General features: G+C 44.1%; 1 protein-coding gene across 1 annotated transcript in view; it reads left to right on the top strand.

Moving 5' to 3' along the window:
- Positions 1-14,814, top strand: part of LOC120918285 (inactive phospholipase C-like protein 2) — a 290,438-nt gene extending 275,624 nt beyond the window's left edge. Inside the window, exons 5-6 of the mRNA XM_040329798.1 lie at positions 5,276-5,385; positions 14,213-14,814. Coding sequence (XP_040185732.1) covers positions 5,276-5,385; positions 14,213-14,401 — 299 coding nt within the window. The 3' untranslated portion in view covers positions 14,402-14,814. The remainder of the gene's footprint in view (positions 1-5,275; positions 5,386-14,212) is intronic.
- The last annotated feature ends 4,440 nt before the right edge of the window (positions 14,815-19,254 follow it).

Consider the following 19,254-nt stretch of genomic DNA (forward strand, 5'->3'; position numbering starts at 1 on the left):
TGCGCAAAAGTTATCGCGTCTATAAAATAGGAGATAGTTTTATGGCATTTTTATTAATATATTTTATTAATAATTTAATCAATTAGTAATGGCAGTGATCAGCACTTTTTATTGTGACTGCGACATTATGGAAACTTTAGACGCTATTTTGGGACCATTCACATTTATACAGCGATCAATGCTATAAAAATGCACTGATAACTGTATAAATGTGACTGGCAGCCACTAGGGGGCTAGGAAGGAGTTAAGTGTGTCCTAAAGAGTGATCGCTGCTCCCGGTGAGATCAGTGTCACTAGGCAGAACAGGGAGATGCCTTGTTGACACTGGCCTCTCCCCGTTCTGCAGCTCTGTGGCCAGATCACGGGACACCGGCGGACATCACGTCCACGGGGCACAGTCACGGAGCTTGCGGCAGGGGAGCACACGTACTGCCGGCGACAAATTCAAAGTGACGTAAATATACGTCACTTTGCCTAGCCGTGCCATTCTGCCGACTTCGCTAACCAGATATTCAATCACATATACCGTACATGCAAAAAAGATTTTTAGCATTACATTTAAATTTTTTATATCTGTATTTAAAAAAAAAGTCCACTTGTGTAGTCCCGAAATATATAAAAGCAGTAATAATCCTTTTCTTAATACACCACCATGTGTACTGATTTACATCCTACAGCATGAGGTTTCCTTCGCCAGATGTGTCAGCAATTGTCAGTTAAAGCGACACAGTGCTGAATCGCAAAAACTGGCCGGGTCCTTTACCTGCATAATGGTCCGGGGCTTAAGTGGTTAAAAAAACACCTTTTGATAAGGGTCTGCCTGATGGCAGTTTGCCATTCAATCCTATACTGAAATGATGCAAAATTCACATTAAACATTTTAGGCCCCCATGCCTTTAATAAAAAGTACAGTGGATAATCCTATTTTGCATATCGGAGCATGTTTGCTTTGAGCTGTGCCAGAAAGAGGTACACACTACATGGAGAGCTCAGGGTTGCCAACCGCCAATAAAATCTGATGTGGCCTACAACCTTCTGCTCTAGGATGGCTGGTATGCAAGCTCAGATTGAGGGTTCCTGACCCACTATCCTAGAAAATCAGTGTTGATAATGGAGCCAGCGGTAGAGGTAGCATGCGGCTGCAGTAGAGAGCAGAGCTGATGCTTCCTGTATAGCGCCGGCTCCTGTGACAGGTTGAGTGATACCAAATGCAGCAACAGCCGGTGACTTGTCGGTATGGTTCCCCTATCCAGATGGTTCCAGTAAGGACTGCGCAGGCGCAATCCTTGCCAACGGAAATCTCCGAACCTCGGCCGGGATCCAGGCTCATTCCTTAACATCCCCGTGGATTGGAGGATGTTAAAAAAAGAGCCAGGAGGCCGAGCGAGTGGAGCGAGCCATCCGACTGGCCACTTTCCTCAAATTCCACGTCGCCCTGGATGCCGGCCGAGGTTCGTAGATTTCCATCGGCAAGGATTGCGCCTGGATAGCCGGAACCATATTGGCAGATCACCGGCAATAGCTACAGGATTCCTGAAGTAAAAATTGTATTTAACCACTTAAGACCCGAACCATTATGCGATTCGGCACTGCATCGCTTTAACTGACAATTGCACGGTGGTGCGACGTGGCTCCCAAACGAAATTGGCGTCCTTTTTTTCCCACAAATAGAGCTTTCTTTTGGTGGTATTTGATCCCCTCTGCGGTTTTTATTTTTTGGGCTATAAACAAAAATAGAGCGACAATTTTTAAAACAATGCAATATTTTTGAACTTGTTGCTATAATAAATATCCCCAAAAAATATATAAAAAATCGTTTTTTTTCCCTCCGTTTAGGCCGATACTTATTCTTCTACATATTTTTGGTAAAGAAAAATCGCAATAAGCGTTTATTGATTAGTTTGCTCAAAAGTCATAGCGTTTACAAAATAGGGGATAGTTTTATGGCATTTTTATTAATAATTTTGTTTTTTTACTAGTAATGACGGCGATCAGCGTTTTTTTTTTTTTTTTTCGACTGCGACATTATGGCAGACTCTTTTGACACATTTTTGGGACCATTGTCAATTTTCACAGCGAAAAGTGCTATAAAAATGCACTGATTACTGTGAAAATGGCAATGACAGTGAAGGGGTTAACCACTAGGGGGCGCTAAGGGGTTAATTATGCCCTAAGGGAGTGATTCTTACTGTAGGGGGCGTGGCTGTAGGTGTGACGTCAGTGATCGTCATTCCCTATAACAGGGAACAGACGATCAGTGTCACTGCCACAGAGAAGAACTGGAAAGGTGTGTTTACACACACCTCTTCCCGTTCTTCAGCTCCTGTGACCCGATCGCAGGACACAGAGCTTCGAACCGGGTCGCGAGCGCGCCGCCAGCGGCGCGCGCGTGACCCACGGCTGGGCTCTTAAAGGCGACGTACAGGTACGTGCCTGTGCCTAGCTGTGCCATTCTGCCGACGTATATCGGCGTTAGGCGGTCCTTAAGTGGTTATTCTTTTTTTTTTTATTAAAAGCACATAGCAATGGGCATATCTGTTCTAGTTCTGCACTGGTTACACTGGTCTGATTTTAAACTGATCCATAGGTGCAGGACAGTTCACCTGTGGGGTACCTGCACTGAGCCATAGTCTTCTGTTATTACCTGCTGGTTAAATGCAGGAGTTTTGGTGCACCAGACCTGCAGGATATAACAGAACTCAGCAAAGTCCTGCTAACCCCACAGGAAAGCCACATTGGCACTATGCTGCACCCGTAGTGCGGGTAACCCACAGCGCATCAGTGTTAAAATTTTCATTAGGCCCCTTTCACATGACCGGGTCCACCTGTCTGTTTTTCAGGTGGACCCAATCGGACCCTCCATTTACCTCTATGTGGGACTTGTGTCCGTTTACACCCACCTACCTCCAATCTAATTCGCTAAAAAAAACAGAAGGGCATTTGTCCCCTTCCGTCTGGGCGGATCGGATGGGAGGGTCCGTAGAATAGAGCTCCACTCGTGGTCTGTGACCGGTTACCAAGTCACTTAAGTGGCCTTCGCTCTTCAAAATGTTGGGCACCCCTCCTTGTTCAGAAGATGTGTCTTTTCTAAAGTAAATCTGTTGAAGATCCTGCAAGCCAGCCACTTATTTGACCTGCCCTTAAGTAGCCAACAATGCACCTAAAAGATAACCTGGTGCAAAGTTTGTATTGGTTGACACCTAATAATGCGGTTGCTTTTTTAAGGTGCACGGGGCATGTCGTAGATCAAACCAAGCAATCCATTAAACCACACAGGAAAATTCTGGAAGTTTAGTTGGGGTCATTTCATTCTGCTGCATCATTCATGAAACAGGGGTTCCACCGGCTTTCCAGCAGACAGCAGGGTCCATAGAACAGGCATCAGAGAACTGATAGTCAAGGGTTTTCTCCTAGGACCTGAATAACAGTCACACAATGGTGTGTAGATCTTCTGTAACATTGTCGCCAGGCATGAGCTCCCCTAAATTTCAGTGTTTACAGGTCTTCCCCAGGAATCAAGGCGCAAGTTTGGAGATTGTATTTCTTAAAGGATGCTTATTCTCATAAGTCTTAAAGTGGAGTTCCACCATGACATTTTTTTTCCCACCAAAAATCTGAAAAAAAAAAAAAATTACTTACCAGAAATAGCAGTTGCTATGCGGAAGTCCCTAATCTGCCTCTTCATCCTCCGCGGTGGATCTTCTTCCTTGTCCTACACTTGGTTTCTTCTTGTGAATGGGGCGCGCTGCCTTCTGGGAACTGTGTGTATCCCAGAGAGCAGTCGGCCCATTCACAAAGCGCCGCGCTGCTCGCGCATGCACAGTAGGAAACGGGCAGTGAAGCCGCACGTCTTCACTGCCTGTTTCCCTTACTGTGGATGGCGGTGCCTGGAGCTGCCAGGATTGAGGGATCGGCCTCGGCGGGGACCGACATCTCTGGCGACTAGGACAGGTAAGTCCTTATTAATAGTCAGCAGCTACAGTGTTAGTTGCTGCTGACTTTTAATTTTAATTTTATTTTTTACCGGACCTCCGCTTTAACCACTTAACCGCACTCCGTGAATTAACGGCATGGGGTTTGTGCGGTGATGTCTGACTGATGCCTGCAGCTACAGGCATCATTCATATATTGCCGGTTTCTGCCAGCGATTCTGCACACCATAGGAATGATCATAGCGGCTGTTCCACCGCTTGATCGTTCTTACGGGCGGGGAAAGGGGACGTCCCCCCCCCTCCAGTGCTTCTACCGACTCACCTGTGCGATCGGTGAGTCGGTGACAGGATCTGCTGTCCTCCGTTCTTGACCATAGAGATTACTGGCGGACCAGATGGTCGCCGGAGTCTCTATGATCGTCGGAGGCCGGGTGTGATGTTATGACATCACGCCTGGCCTCTGCATTCAAAAAAACTGCACCGCCTCGGCTGGGAAGCCAGGATCGTTTTTTTTTTTTATTATTATTATTATTTTAGGCTTCCCAGCCTAGAGGTGAGATGTGGTGTCTTATTGACCCCATATCTCACTGTAAAGAGGACCTGTCATGTCTTATTCCTATTAAAAGGGATGTTTACATTCCTTGTAATAGGAATAAAAGTGATGATAACATTTTTTTTAGAGTGTCAAAATAAATCACTTCAAGTAAAATGAACATCATAAGCGAACGTATACGTAAGTCCCGCCCACATATGAAAACGGTGTTCAAACCACACATGTGAGGTGTTGCCGCTAATGTTATGAGCAAGAGCACTAGTTCTAGCACTAGGCCTTCTCTGTAACTCAAAACATGGAACCAGTAAAACATTTTAAAGCGTTGTCTATGGAGATTTTTTAAGTACTGAAGTTTGGCGCCATTCCACGAGCGTGTGCAATTTTGAAGGGTGACATGTTAGGTATTTATTTACTCGGCGTAACATTGTCTTTCACATTATGCAAAAAAATTGGGCTAACTTTACTGTTTTTTTTTTTTCTTTTTTTAAAGCATGAAACTTTTTTTTCAAAAAAAAAATGCGTTTGAAGAATTGCTGCGCAAATATCGTGCGAGATAAAAAGTTCCAATGACCGCCATTGTGTTCTCTAGGGTCTCTGCTAAAAAAAACATAATGTTTGGGGGTTCTATGTTATTTTCTAGGAAAAAAAATATGATTTTTACATGTAGGAGCGAAGTGTCAGAATTGGCCTGGGTGTCAAGTGGTTAAATAAAAAGTGACCTGAGAGTTTATTTTCTTTTTATAAAACACATATAGTGAACATAATGTAAACTTCTATTCTTGTTCTTTAGGGATGGGTTTTCATGAAGACCTCCATCGGATTGGTGCCAAAGAAGGACTGAAGGGTAGAAAGCTTCAGAAAGCCATGGAAAGCTTTGCCTGGAACATTACTGTGCTAAAGGTATGTACAGACACTCCTTTCTCCCACTGTGTGGATGACTTCTGCCATCTGCTGATTATATTAAAAAGTGCAATCAAGTTTATGACTTGTTTCAATCCATGAGAAACTAAAGTGCATTTTCAGTGCGTACATATTTTAATTTAAGATTGTAATGTTTACCTTGTCATGTTTAATGGGACTTTCAACATTTTACAATGATTTACTCTTCCAGAGAATATTTCAAGCTTTTTTAAAGACTCCTGAAAATCAGGCTTTTTTTTTCTTTTGTAAAATGACTCACTTTTTCTATCGTCTAGTATGAGCAGTGTATAGCTGATCCATCTGTGTACGTATTAAAGGCTTTTCTTTTCCTAGCTAGTTTAAAAAAGAGCAGGATACATAGTTAGTCAGGTTGAAAAAAAAAAAAACATCTAATTCAACCAATACAAAGAAAAACAAAATCATACAATCCCATACACACAATCCTTCACCCACAGTTGATCCAGAGGAAGGCAAAAGATCCAGCAGAGCATGATCCAATTTGCTACAGCAGGGGAAAAAAATTCTTCCTGATCCCCCGAGAGGCAATCAGATTTTCCCTGGATCAACTTTACCTATAAGGCTCCATTCACACCTAGGCGTTTTAACGCCTGAAGCCCGACGCTATTGCAGCCTGCAATACGCTGGATGGGTGATTTAACATTGTCGGCTATGGAGATGGTTCACATCTCCACGCCGAACACCGAAACGCCGTACGCCTGAAGCTCAAAACAAGTCCCGGACCCTTTTTTTCAGGCGGCTTTCGGCGTTTGGCATAGCCGACAATGTTAATCACCCCTCCGGCGTATGTAAAAATGACGCGTTTTGTCGCGGCAAATCGCGGGACAAAACGCCGCAATTTGTCGTGGCAAATCACGGAACAATACGCCGCGTTCAGGTGTGAATGGAGCCTGAAACTTAGTACCCAGTTATATTATGTACATTTAGGAAAGAATCCAGGTCTTTCTTATAGCAATCTACTGAGCTGGCCAGAACCATCTCTGGAGGGAGTCTGTTCCACATTTTCACAGCTCTTACTGTGAAGAAACCTTTCCGTATTTGCAGATTCAATCTCTTTTCCTCTAGACGTAAAGAGTGCCCCCTTGTCCTCTGTAAAGTGAATAATTCAACACCAAGTTCACTATATGGACCCCTTATATATTTGTACATGTTGATCATATCCCCCCTAATTCTCCTCTTCTCAAGAGTGAATAAATTCAGTTCCTCTAATCTTTCCTCATAGCTGAGCTCCTCCATGCCTCTTATCAGTTTGGCTGCCCTTCTCTGCACTTTCTCCAGTTCCCCGATATCCTTTTTGTGAAATGGAGCCCAAAACTGAACTGCATATTCCAGATGAGGTCTTACTAATGATTTTGGGCATAATGATATCTCGCTCTCTGGAGTCCATTCCTAAATGCACAAAATATAACTGGATACTAAGATTTATAGGTAATAACACCAGGGATGGTTGATCCAGGGAATATCCGATTGCATGCTGGGGGATTTTGCCGCCTTCTGGATCAACAGTGTGTATAGGATTGTGTATATGGAGATTTTCAGCTTTTTTTTCTAATGGATGAACTAGATAGACTTTTTTGAACCTGACTATGGAACTATGTATGGGTCAGGGGAAGGAGGAAGGAACCATGGTCTAAGCAGGGAAATCATTCATCCAACACGCCTGGAATTTCTGAGTGGCAAAAAGACTTACTGGGGTCATAGTGCTAGAAGGGATGGGGGGTTGGTAGGAGACAATTGTCATTGGAGAGGTGTGTATATTTTGTCTTCTTTTGCAGGGAGCAATTTGTACCAAAATTAGTGCAATAGTTGCTCTAAATTCAGCTCTTTGCATCTTGGCAACTGACTTGGGTTGGTAGTCTCATTCTCGTTTCACTGACTGTGTTAATCACTTGCTATCTGTCTTCTTGCAAAATGAACAAGCCTGTAGCCAAATGTCGAAAGAAAGCCTATAGTATTTCCAAGTCAGGAGACCATATTTTAACACAAAGGATTATGGCAACTTCGATGAGTTATGTTAGAATAATTACCTTTGACAAGTGTCACTTTAAGGCCCCTTTCACGCGGTCAGACCGTTCAGGTCCGCCCGTCATATTTGTCGGCGGACCTGAACAGCCACTCCATACTTCTCTATGGAGCGTCGAATGTCAGCAGAGACATGTCCGCTGACATCCGACCCAATCCAATCCGCTAAAATCAGAAGGATGACGATATGTCCCCATCCATCCATGGCGTATCGGGTAAGATCTGATGAAAACAGACATGCTGTCTGTTTTTATCAGATCTCTCCATAGGAGACAACGGCGCTGCACAAGCCCCTCCCCGCTCAGTGAGCAGAGAGGGACTTGTCATCCGCTGGAGATCTGCGGAGAGATCTTCCGCTGAGCTGGCGGGAGCTGATGGACTCCGCTGGGGCAGAGACTGCCTAGTGTGAAAGGGGCCTTAATGTTAACATTTTGTAATATATGACTTTGGATATGTGACTATTTTGGAGCCACCGCTCCTAATTAGTAGGTATGCTTTGTAATTTGTAAGGGTTTCATATACTGGGGAGCAGTAGCTTCTGTGGTTAGCATTGTAACATAAGCTAATACTCACCAGTATATGAAACTCTCACAAACCCTTGTGTTTTCATAGAGTATTGTGTTTTTAAAGGAAACGTACTGAGAGACTTATGTAGTCTGCCATTGCTGATCTCCTCATGCAATTGCTTTCTGTTCCAATAGCTGTCATACGTTTTGTCACTAACCTGCTACACAAACATGTAACAAAAAAATTCAGAGGAAGGCCACAACTTCTGATTGGTGTACTGCAGGGATATGCAATTAGCGGACTTCCAGCTGTTGCAAAACTACAAATCCCATCATGCCTCTGCCCCTGGGTGTCATGCTTGTGGCTGTCAGAGTCTTGCTATGCTTCATGGGACTTGTAGTTCTGCAACGGCTGGAGGTCTGCTAATTGCATATCCCTGGTGTAATGGTTGCCATGTAGGTGGCTAGTATTGAAAGCCAGGTGATATTCAAAAAGAGAGGTCAACAATGGCAGCCTACATATTTTGTCATTTATAGTTTTTTGAGTCTAGGTCCCATTTAGAAAAATACTGAGTTATTAACCACTTACCCCCCGGACCATATTGCTGCCCAAAGACCAGAGTACTTTTTGCGATTCGGGACTCTGTCGCTTTAACAGACAATTGCGCGGTCGTGCGACGTGGCTCCCAAACAAAATTGGCGTCCTTTTTTTCCCACAAATAGAGCTTTCTTTTGGTGGTATTTGATCACCTCTGCGGTTTTTAGTTTTTGCGCTATAAACAAAAATAGAGCGACAATTTTGAAAAAAATGAATATTTTTTACATTTTGCTATAATAAATATCCCCCAAAAATATATAAAAAAAAAAAATGTTTCCTCAGTTTAGGCCGATACGTTTTCTTCTACATATTTTTCGTAAAAAAAAATCGCAATAAGCATTTATTGATTGGTTTGCGCAAAAGTTATAGCGTTTACAAAATAGGGGGTAGTTTTATGTCATTTTTATTATATTTTTTTTACTAGTAATGGCGGCGATCAGCGATTTTTTTTTCCGGTACTGCGACATTATGGCGGACACTTCGGACACTTTTGACACATTTTTGGGACCATTGGCATTTTTATAGCGATCAGTGCTATAAAAATGCATTGGATTACTATAAAAATGCCACTGGCAGTGAAGGGGTTAACACTAGGGGGCGGGGAAGGGGTTAAGTATGCCTGGGTGTGTTCTTACTGTGGGGGGGGGGGGTGGCCTCACTAGGGGAAACACTGATCCTCAGGTCATACATTGTATGAACAGAAAATCAGCATTTCCCCTGCTGACAGGACCGGGAGCTGTGTGTTTACACACACAGCTCCCGGTCCCCGCTCTGTACCGAGCGATCGCGTGTGCCCGGCGGCGATCGTGCCCGCCAGGCACACGCACGGGAGTCGGGGGCGAGCGGGGGGCACGCGCCTCCAGCGGCGCGCGCGCGCCCCTAGTGGCGGCTGGGAGAGAGGACGTCATATTACGTACTCTCGCCCAGCAGAGCCACCTTGTGGACGTATTTCGACGGTGCGCGGTCGGCAAGTGGTTAAGGAGGCAAGGTCCAACATCGTTAAAAGAAATAAAAGACTGGCCGCTTGCAAAGAAATATCCTGTGGTCCCAGTTCTGCATGGTGTATCTTGAGACTGTGGTGCAGCCATAAGCCGTGTCTTGAGATCAAGTGAATGAAGAGTCTGTGATGCTGGTGTGTACAATGCATTGCAGTGACAGGTGACATGACAAGGCTGCAATGGTGACATTTCTTGGGACTGAAATGCTGTGCTTCTGAGGATTTCTGAGACAAAAATAATCAAAGGATTCCAAATAGATGTTGCAAATCTGTATGAAGAACGGTCTTAATCGGTTTTCCAAATCTTCAAATCATGCACGAAGCAAAATCTCTGATAAGCAAGCTCTGGCCTTTGCTCTGGATAGGTCAATGGTTTCCCCTAAAGTGCCTCTATTGGTAGTCAGAAGATTAAGGAACCTGTAGTGTTCGTGTTTGGAATGGAGTCCTTCAATTATCTCAATAATACATAGATCTGTTTCCTCATAAACACTGTTATTCTAATGTGCATATCCAGGAAAATGGCTTTATTTAGACCCTGCTTATGGAAATCCTGTCTGGGTCATCTAAATGAGTCATTAAGCTGCTTGAACAAACAGTGTTTAAAATCATGCGTGATTAAATCTCAAGAGCTTTGCCTGCTGGCGTCTCGCTGTGGAACAGTTAGCAGTACATAAATTATGACATTCTATATTCATTAGTCTGGCATTTGGGGGAAATGTACAGGTAATTAGTTGATGTATAAGATGTTAAAGGGGTTGTAAAGGAAAAAAAAATCCCTAAATAGCTTCCTTTACCTTAGTGCAGTCCTCCTTCACTTACCTCATCCTTCCATTTTGCTTTTAAATATCCTTATTTCTTCTGAGAAATCCTCACTTCCTGTTCTTCTGTCTGTAACTACACACCGTAATGCAAGGCTTTCTCCCTGGTGTGGAGAAAGCCTCTTGAGGGGGCGAGCAGGAGTGTCAGGACGCCCACTAACACACCGCTCCTTTCTCTATCTGCAAAGTAGAGAGTGTCCTGACACTCCTGCTCGCCCCCTCAAGAGGCTTTCTCCACACCAGGGAGAAAGCCTCACATTACTGTGGTGAGTTACAGACAGAAGAACAGGAAGTGAGGATTTCTCAGAAGAAATAAGGACATTCAAAAGCAAAATGGAAGGATGAGGTATATGAAGGAGGACTGCACTAAGGTAAAGGAAGCTATTTAGGCTGAAAAAAAATTTCCTTTACAACCCCTTTAAGCTTCTAAGGGTGTAACTATCTTCATGCATGCTCTCGTGGAACCCCATCCCTTCCCCTTACTATAGAAACATTGGAAAAGGTTTATGAACATTATCTCACTGCAAGGCCTTGCAACACAGGAGTAGGGATGAGCTCCGACGTGTTCACACAGTCCACATGCAGAGCCCGCCAGGAAGTCAGCACGACGCTGCACTAATCACAGGCAGGGAGACATTTCCCGATCTCTGCAGCCACACATCAGGACAATGTCTCCCTGCCTGTGATTAGCGCAGGGCCATGCAGACTTCCTGGCGGGCTCTGCATGTGGACTGTGCGAACACACCAGAGCTCATCCCTACACAGGCGCAGGAGACAAATTAGATGGCAAATGTACTATAAATACTAAGGCCCCGTACTCACGACCAAACATGTCTGCTGAAACTGGTCCGCAGACCAGTTTCAGCAGACATGTTTGGCCGTGTGTTGGCCCGAGCGGACCATTTTGGGACGGATCGGACAGGTTTCCAGCGGACAACTGTTTCCCGGACTTGTTTTAAAACAGTCCGCTGGAAACCTGTCCGCCCGGACATGTACGGTCGTCTGTACAGACCTACCGTACATGTCCTGCCGCCCGCATCCCTCGCATGCGTCGAATGACTTCGACGCATGCGTGGAAGCATTTTTAAGGCGGCCCGCCCACGTCGCCGCGTCATTGTCGCGGCGACACCGCGTCATCGACGCGGCGACACCGCGGACACGCCCCGCGTAATGTTTACGCGCGGGCTTCTGTTCGATGGTGTGTATAGCCATCGAACAGAAGTCCCCGGGCAGTCCCCGGCCAGACATGTCCGATGGAAACGGTCTGCAGACCGTTTTCATCGGACATGTCCTGTCGTGAGTACTCGGCCTTAGTCTTAGTACACCGTCAGATCTTAAGGTGCAATATTTCGGCGGCCGCTAGGTGGCGTTTCCGTCGACTTCCACGTCGAGTATGCAAACGTACGTACGTCCGGCCGGCGCATTTTTTTTTACGTCGTTTTTGTTCGGCTTTTTCCGGCGTATAGTTAAAGCTGCTGTTATGAGGCGTATGCAATGTTAAGTATGGCCGTCGTTCCCGCGTACAATTTTGAAATTTTTACGTAAGTTTGCGTAAGTCGTTTGTGAATCGGGATTTGCGTAGATTGACGTCACCGTCGTAAGCATTGACTTTTTCCGGGTTAATTTCAAGCATGCGCACTGGGATACCCCCACAGACGGCGCATGCGCAGTTAAAAAAAGGTCGTTTACGTCGGGTCACGACCTATTTACATAAAACACGCCCCCATTACATCCATATGAATTACGCGCCCTTACGCCGCCAAAGATACACTACGCCGCCGTAACTTACGGCGCAAATTCTTTGTGGATTCAAAATAAAAAAAATAAGTTGCGGCGGCGTAGTGTATCTTAGATACGCTGCGCCCAGCGTATTAATGCGCCCAGGTACGTGGATCTACCCCTCTGTCTTTTAGCCAGTTTTCTATCCATTTACAAACTGATATTTCCAATCCTGTAGACCAGGGGTCTCCAAACTAAGGGCCAATTTACTGTCCTGAAGATTTTAGGGGGGCCGGACTGTGACCATTGGGGGTAGAAAAGGTCCCTACGTCAGTGGAAAAAATAATGCCCCATAAATGCGCACCATTATTGGCGTCAGTGGGAGGAATTATGCACTGTTGATGTCATTGGGAGGAATTGCCCCCCATTATTGATGTCCTTGGCCCCATCTTTGGTGTCATTGGGAGGAATTGGACCCCAACATCAGGCCCCATTGTTAGTGTCATTGGGAGGAATTGTGCCCCCTTCATTGGTGTCAGTGGGAGAATTATGCCCCATTGTTTGTATAAGTGGATGAAATAGTGCTCCAAGGGTCGGATAAACGCAAGAAAATGGCCGCATCTGGCCCCCGGGCCGCAGTTTGGAGACCACTGCTGTAAACTTTACCTTACACATGAGCCGTGTGTGTGGAACTGTATCGAGCGCTTTTGCAAAATCCAGGTATACCACGTCCACAGCCACGCCTCTGTCCAGGGTTTTACTTACCTCTTCAAAAAAGGAATCAGGTTTGCCTGACAACTTCTGTCTTTCATGAATTCATGCTGTCTGTTGCTTAAAATATTTTTTTCAGCAAGAACTGATCCATGTGGTCTTTTATTAATCTCTCCAGTATCTTCCCGACTATAGAAGTTAAACTAGGAGGTCTATAGTTACTTGGTAAAGACTTTGTTCCCTATTTAAATATAGGCACCACATTGGCCCTACCATTCCAGTAATTAATCACTTTAATACTGGGCACTTTCACCCCCTTCCTGCCCAGGCCAATTTTCAGCTTTCAGCGCTGTCTCACTTTGAATGACAATTATGCGGTCATGCAAAGCTATACCCAAACAAAATTTGGATAATCGTTTTGAGACAAATAGAGCTTTCTTTTGGTGGTATTTAATCACCACTGAGTTATTTATCTTTTGCTAAACGAATGAACATTTTGAAAAAAAAAAAGTTTTTATTTGTTTCTGTTACAAAATTTTGTAAATAAGTAGTTTTTCTCCTTCACTGACGGGCACTGATGAGGTTGGCACTGATGAGGTAGCACTGATGGGCAGACTTTATGGGCACTGACAGGCATCACTGATGGACACTGAAAGGCAGCACTGATGGGCACGGATTGGCATCACTGGTGGGCACAGGTGGGTATTGCTGACAGGACTGCACTGATAATCAATGCACTGATTATCAGTGCAGACCCTCCCTGTAAGGAGAGCTGCTTATCGTCTCTTCTCTACTCATGCGCTGTCATTGCGATTAGAGGACAGCTGATAACTGGCACTTCCTATTTACACTGTGATCAGCTGTGATTGTACATGGACTTACTTTTTAGTAGGCCAACATTTCTGTATTAAAAATTCTTTTTTTTTTATTGGTCTTGTGAATCATATTTTCTGAGATACTGAATTTGGGGTTTTCACTAGCTGTAAGCCATAATCATCAAAATGAAAAGAAAGAAATGCTTGAAATATATCACTCTGTGTGTAACGTGTATATATATATATATATATATATATATATATATATATATATATAAAATATTTGAATTTCACTTTTTGAATTGAATTACTGAAATAAATTAACTTTGTTGATGATATTCAAATTTTACGAGATGTACCTGTAATTGCTGAAATGCCAGTGTATATAAAAAGAACTTGTGATATCTGGATAGTATATTCATTAAGCTGCTTTTCCCTTAGTTTTCCTGCAAATACATAAAATGAAAGCTGGCTGCTTGTCAGATAGTTGATGTGCCTATGATCCTAAATGTAATTTCCTCTTTTTGTTGGTGTTTTCTTGAATCACTTTGCTAGGATTTTCACACTGAGTTGTCACACTGTTGTTCTTTGTTATCCCACAGGGTCAAGCTGACCTCCTCAAGCATGCCAAGAATGAAGCTGTGGACCACGTGAGGCAGATCCACCATGCAGGGCAATCCTGCGGGATAAGCCGGGACAGCTCCCACTCCCCCTCCCTGGATGTATTTAGGCCACGAGGGGCCCTGGAACCCATCCCTGAGACTGAAAGTGGGGGGAGCACTGGCTCTTGAAGATGCATTCTGATGCCAGCATAGAACCCCTTGCATGGCAAAGCCCTCTTCAGAACTATGCTATGCAGTGTGTTTGTTTTTTCGCACAACTACAGGGTAAATGTTAGGACCTCCATTATCTCCATCTCTTGACACACCTCTGTGGAACATTTCCTATAATGCCAACCCGTGGACTTCTGAAGGATAACTGATCGAATTCACAGGCAGACGTCTATATGAAGGCATACAGTTTTATTTTTGTGCACTTACAGAACCAGCCTCACTTCCCCTCAGTCTGCACCTTCCCAAAAGCAGTGAAAATTTGGGTTGGGGAGGGATGAGTGTATTGCTACCTCTGGTCACCTTCCCCGTCCCCCTATCTCTGTGTAGTGTATGAGAACACTCGTGGAATAAAGACACTTGTTCTGATCTCATGATGGTGGTGGAAGTGTTTTGCATTAAGAACTCGGACTTCGTTTTACTAACAAATGGTGACACTGCCTCATGCACACTGGACGTTATATTAACGTTAGAAAAATGCCAGTAGCTTTGCAGTGAGATTTGCAATGTTTTTGCAATAGCGATTCTTACCTTTTTTTGTGTTTTTCAGTGTTAGCGTATTCTATTGTGTTTTTTTTATTTTTTTCATGGATCAAAAATTAAAGCCGTGTTTTTGAGCATTTATCTGCGTTTTTTGGACATTAGAGCGTTTTTACAGCTGAAAAACGCCTCTCAGAACCCACTAGCTTTGGGGGTTTTCTTTCAGCCAAAAATTGCTCTAGCCAAAAACGGTTGATAACAGTTTATGTGTGCATGGACACATAGGATAACATGCTGGAGAGTTTATTGACTGTAAAAAAAAACTCTGTAACCAAAAACAGCAGCTGTAAAATCGTCCAAAAATGTCCAGTGTGCATAAGGCCTTAGAGCGCATACTGAATAATAAATAGAATTATAGATATTAAACACACATTATCCAATTGATGTAATTTTGACTAACTGAAACAAGAATCTGGTTATCTTTGACACAAAGGGCATAAAAACTGATGTTGCAGCCACCAGCAGGGGGGAAAAAACAAAAACCTGTTTTGTATGTTTTTAGATTAAATACAGTGTCTCACAAACGTGATTACACCCCTCATATTTTTGTAAATATTTTATTATATCTTTTTTCATGTGACAACACTGGAGAAATGACACGTTGCTACAATATAAAGTAGTGAGTGTACAGCTTGTATAACAGTGTAAATTTGCTGTCTCCTCAAAATAACTCAACACACGACCATTATGTGACAAGGTCTCAGGTGTGAATGGGGAGCAGGTGTGTTAAATTAGGTGTTATCGCTCTCAGACTAGGAATGTGGATTACTAGAACCATGTCCTGTGGTCTGATGAGACCAAGATAAACTTTTTTTGGTTCAGATGGTGTCAAGCGTGTGTGGGGGCAACCAGGTGAGGAGTACAAAGACAAGTGTGTCTTTCCTACAGTCAAGCATGGAGGTGGGAGTGCCATGGTCTGGGGCTGCATGAGAGCTACGGCACTTGGGAGCTACAGTTTATTGAATGCCAACATGTACTGTGACATACTGAAACAGAGCATGATCCCCCTCCCTTTGGAGACTGGGCCGCAGGGCAGTATTCCAACATGATAACGACCCCAAACACGCCTCCAACATTATCACTGCCTTGCTAAAGAATGCAGCTAAAGGGGGATCTGTAGTGGTCCTTTATTCTGTTATGTACAAAGGAGAAGCTATACGCCAATTGTCTGACACAGTAACATATCTTAAACTCAGTGGTGACCCCACTACATCCTTTAAATAAGAACTTGGGAACCTAGGGCAGTAGCAATAGGTTCAGCTGAATCCCTGAATTCCCAGTTATGCCTGTGTAACGGAACCCCAAATGGGACAGGGGTTAAAGCCGTTTAGGATATTCCTTTCCCGAACCCAAGACAGCTATCGACACTCCACAATCCGGCGAACACGACCCATACAAATCCCCCCCCCCCTTCATTAACAAGACACACAGCTCTGTTTGAGGTTCAAAACAGGGAATTAATCTTTATTGCAAGCACATGATAACACATTTCTCTTCAAAATACATCCCTCCCACCCTTGGGAAACAGGGTAGGTTAAATTGTCCATTGACAATGGTGATACAGGTCAGGTGTGTTCAAACTTCTCCTTTAGTAAACAGTCTTAGCAGGGGGGGGGGGTTGCTGGAGTGACCCCCCCCCCCTTTCCCTCACAGCAAGACACTTAAACATCCCATAATCCACATCACCACAGTAGCAGACTTAATTACACAATAAACAATATAATTCAATCACACCCCACCCCATCACAGCAAGCTTATAGTGCACAACAGCCAACACACAATATATACAATGTATACCACATTGAATCTGACTAGCACAGATCATAGTGGGGTTCTCATTCACCCTGTGCCCCTATTAGAGACACAAGGTGATCTACACATAAGAGGCATCAGGAAAGCTTAAACAGGAGTATCTCATGTTTTCTAAAAGCTTCTGGGTCCCTTCTGTTACAGCCTGTATTCCATCTCCTCCGAAGAACACATTAGGGGTTAAGACCCTTAACAGGTAGACCGATAGTGGCTGGTATCAATTCCCTGAATGAATGGGTCAATGGGTAGACCAGCAATTACAGCCGTTAGTGGTTGCATTGCCTCGGTTTTTAGAGATACCAAACAACTTCTGAATAAACTACAAATAAATGGATTACGTGTGATGTCAAGAGCCTTTATTCTTCTATCCCACACACTTTAGGTCTACAAGCTGTTTCTTTACTTTTGTCCAGATCAGGTCGGTTCTCTCTTGCCCTTCAAGAATTTATTTTAATGTGTCTGAAATATTTACTCACCCACAGCTGAGACCCACTGCACCAGCGTAGGGTCTGACAATGGATCCAAGGATTTCATCCCGATACCCAATGGCAGTCAGGGTGCCATTGCCTAGCCTGTAGAGGTCTGTGCGTCCCTCCATGGATATGCCTCCCCAGACCATCACTGACCCACCACCAAACCAGTCATGCTGAACAATGTTTCAGGCAGCATGATGTTCTCCACGACTTCTCCAGATCCTTTCACATTTGTGTGCTCAGGATGAACCTGCTCTCACCTGTGAAAAGCACAGGGCACTAGTGGTGAACCTACCAATTCTGGTGTTCAATGGCAAATTCCAATCGAGCTCCAAGGTGCTGGGCAGTGAGCACAGGGCCCACTAGCGGATGTCGGGCCCTTGGTCAGAGACATTGACACCAGTGGCCTGCTGGAGGTCATTTTGTAGGGCTCTGGCAGTGCTCATCCTGTTCTTCCTTGCACAAAAGAGCAGATACAGGTCCTGTTGATGGGTTAAGGACCCTTTATGGCCCAGTCCAGCTTTCCTGGAGTAACTGCCTGTCTCCTGGAATCTCCTCCATGCTCTTGAGACTGTGCTGGGAGACACAGCAAACCTTCTGGCAATGACACGTATTGATGTGCCATTCTGGAGGAGTCGGACTGCCTGTGCAACCTTTATAGGGTCCAAGTATTGTCTCATGCTACCAGTAGTGACATTGACCCTAGCCAAATGTAAAACTAGTGAAAAACAGTCAGACACCTCCACCTGTAAAGCCATTCCTGTTTTGGAGGTCGTCTCATTGTTGTCCATCTAGTGCACCTGTTAATTTCATTACCATAAAAGCAGCTGAAACTGATTATCAACCCCCTCTGTATACACCCCTCCCCCTCTGCTACTTAACTGACCAGATCAATATCCCAGGAGTTTAAATGACTTGATGCTATTTGAGCTGTGTATATTCAGAAACAATATAAAATACAAGACTTTGTCAAATTAATAGAAAGCAAACATGCCAAGACTCAAAAATGCATGCATGAAATGGCAAAAAATATAGTACCTAAAATTATTCATAGGTGATGCTTTAAACAACCTTTACAGGTTGGAGTTCACAGTTAAAGTGGTATTAAACCCAAAAGCAAACATTATTTGCAACTTACCAATTCATAGACGTGGTGGCTGCATTTTGTTTTCTTTTTTAGGCGTTCTTTCTTTAACCTGATGATCTAGCCAGTAAGTCTGTTTTTCAGAAGAGCAAGCTGTCCTGCAGATGTAGCAGTTAGAGGGATGAGACAAACCATTTACCACTGACAGGGTTGCTTACCCCATGCTGTTTTTTTCAGAATTTTCATTTGCTGGCTATTCTGTTTACATTCAGCTGTCAGCGGAGAAGCCCTCTGACAGCTGATGAGTCATCAGTTGTTACGGATGTGGCACCCGGCTTCCCGGGCCCACTCCTTAACAGCCAGCTATTCTTCCCACAGAATTCGGACTGGCTGATCATTTGTCAACCGATCTGAATTCGAATGGTTTCGAAAATTTGAATTTGTTAGAAAATTAATAAACTAAATGCATTCTGAAATAAATCAATAAAACAAAATCAGTAACATAATGAATCTATCTAATACTAAACTAAGCATTTTTTTCTGTGCTGCACATGTCTAACCAATATTCCCTCAACTTTTATTAGGGCTCATTCACACGGACTTATCCAAAATGCATCCACATAATACGCAGAAGAGGCCAGCAGAATGACTACCCAAAGTCATTCTGCGCATTCACCACCTGTGCAGAAATTAGGGTTACCACCTGTCCAGGATTCACCCAGACAGTCCAGGTTTTAAACCATGTGTCTGGGCTTGTTTGCCTGAAACCCGAACACATTATTCAGACTGGGCTGTGGCTCCCCAAGTAACCAAGATAGTCACACTTAAATATGTTGGCGATTCGGCATCACTGAGGGGCGGGGTGATGTCAGCAAGAGCAGTTTGGCCACACCCACTGTTCGCTGCAG

Source organism: Rana temporaria, chromosome 12 (genome assembly GCF_905171775.1).
Source record: "Rana temporaria chromosome 12, aRanTem1.1, whole genome shotgun sequence".
NCBI lineage: Eukaryota > Metazoa > Chordata > Amphibia > Anura > Ranidae > Rana > Rana temporaria.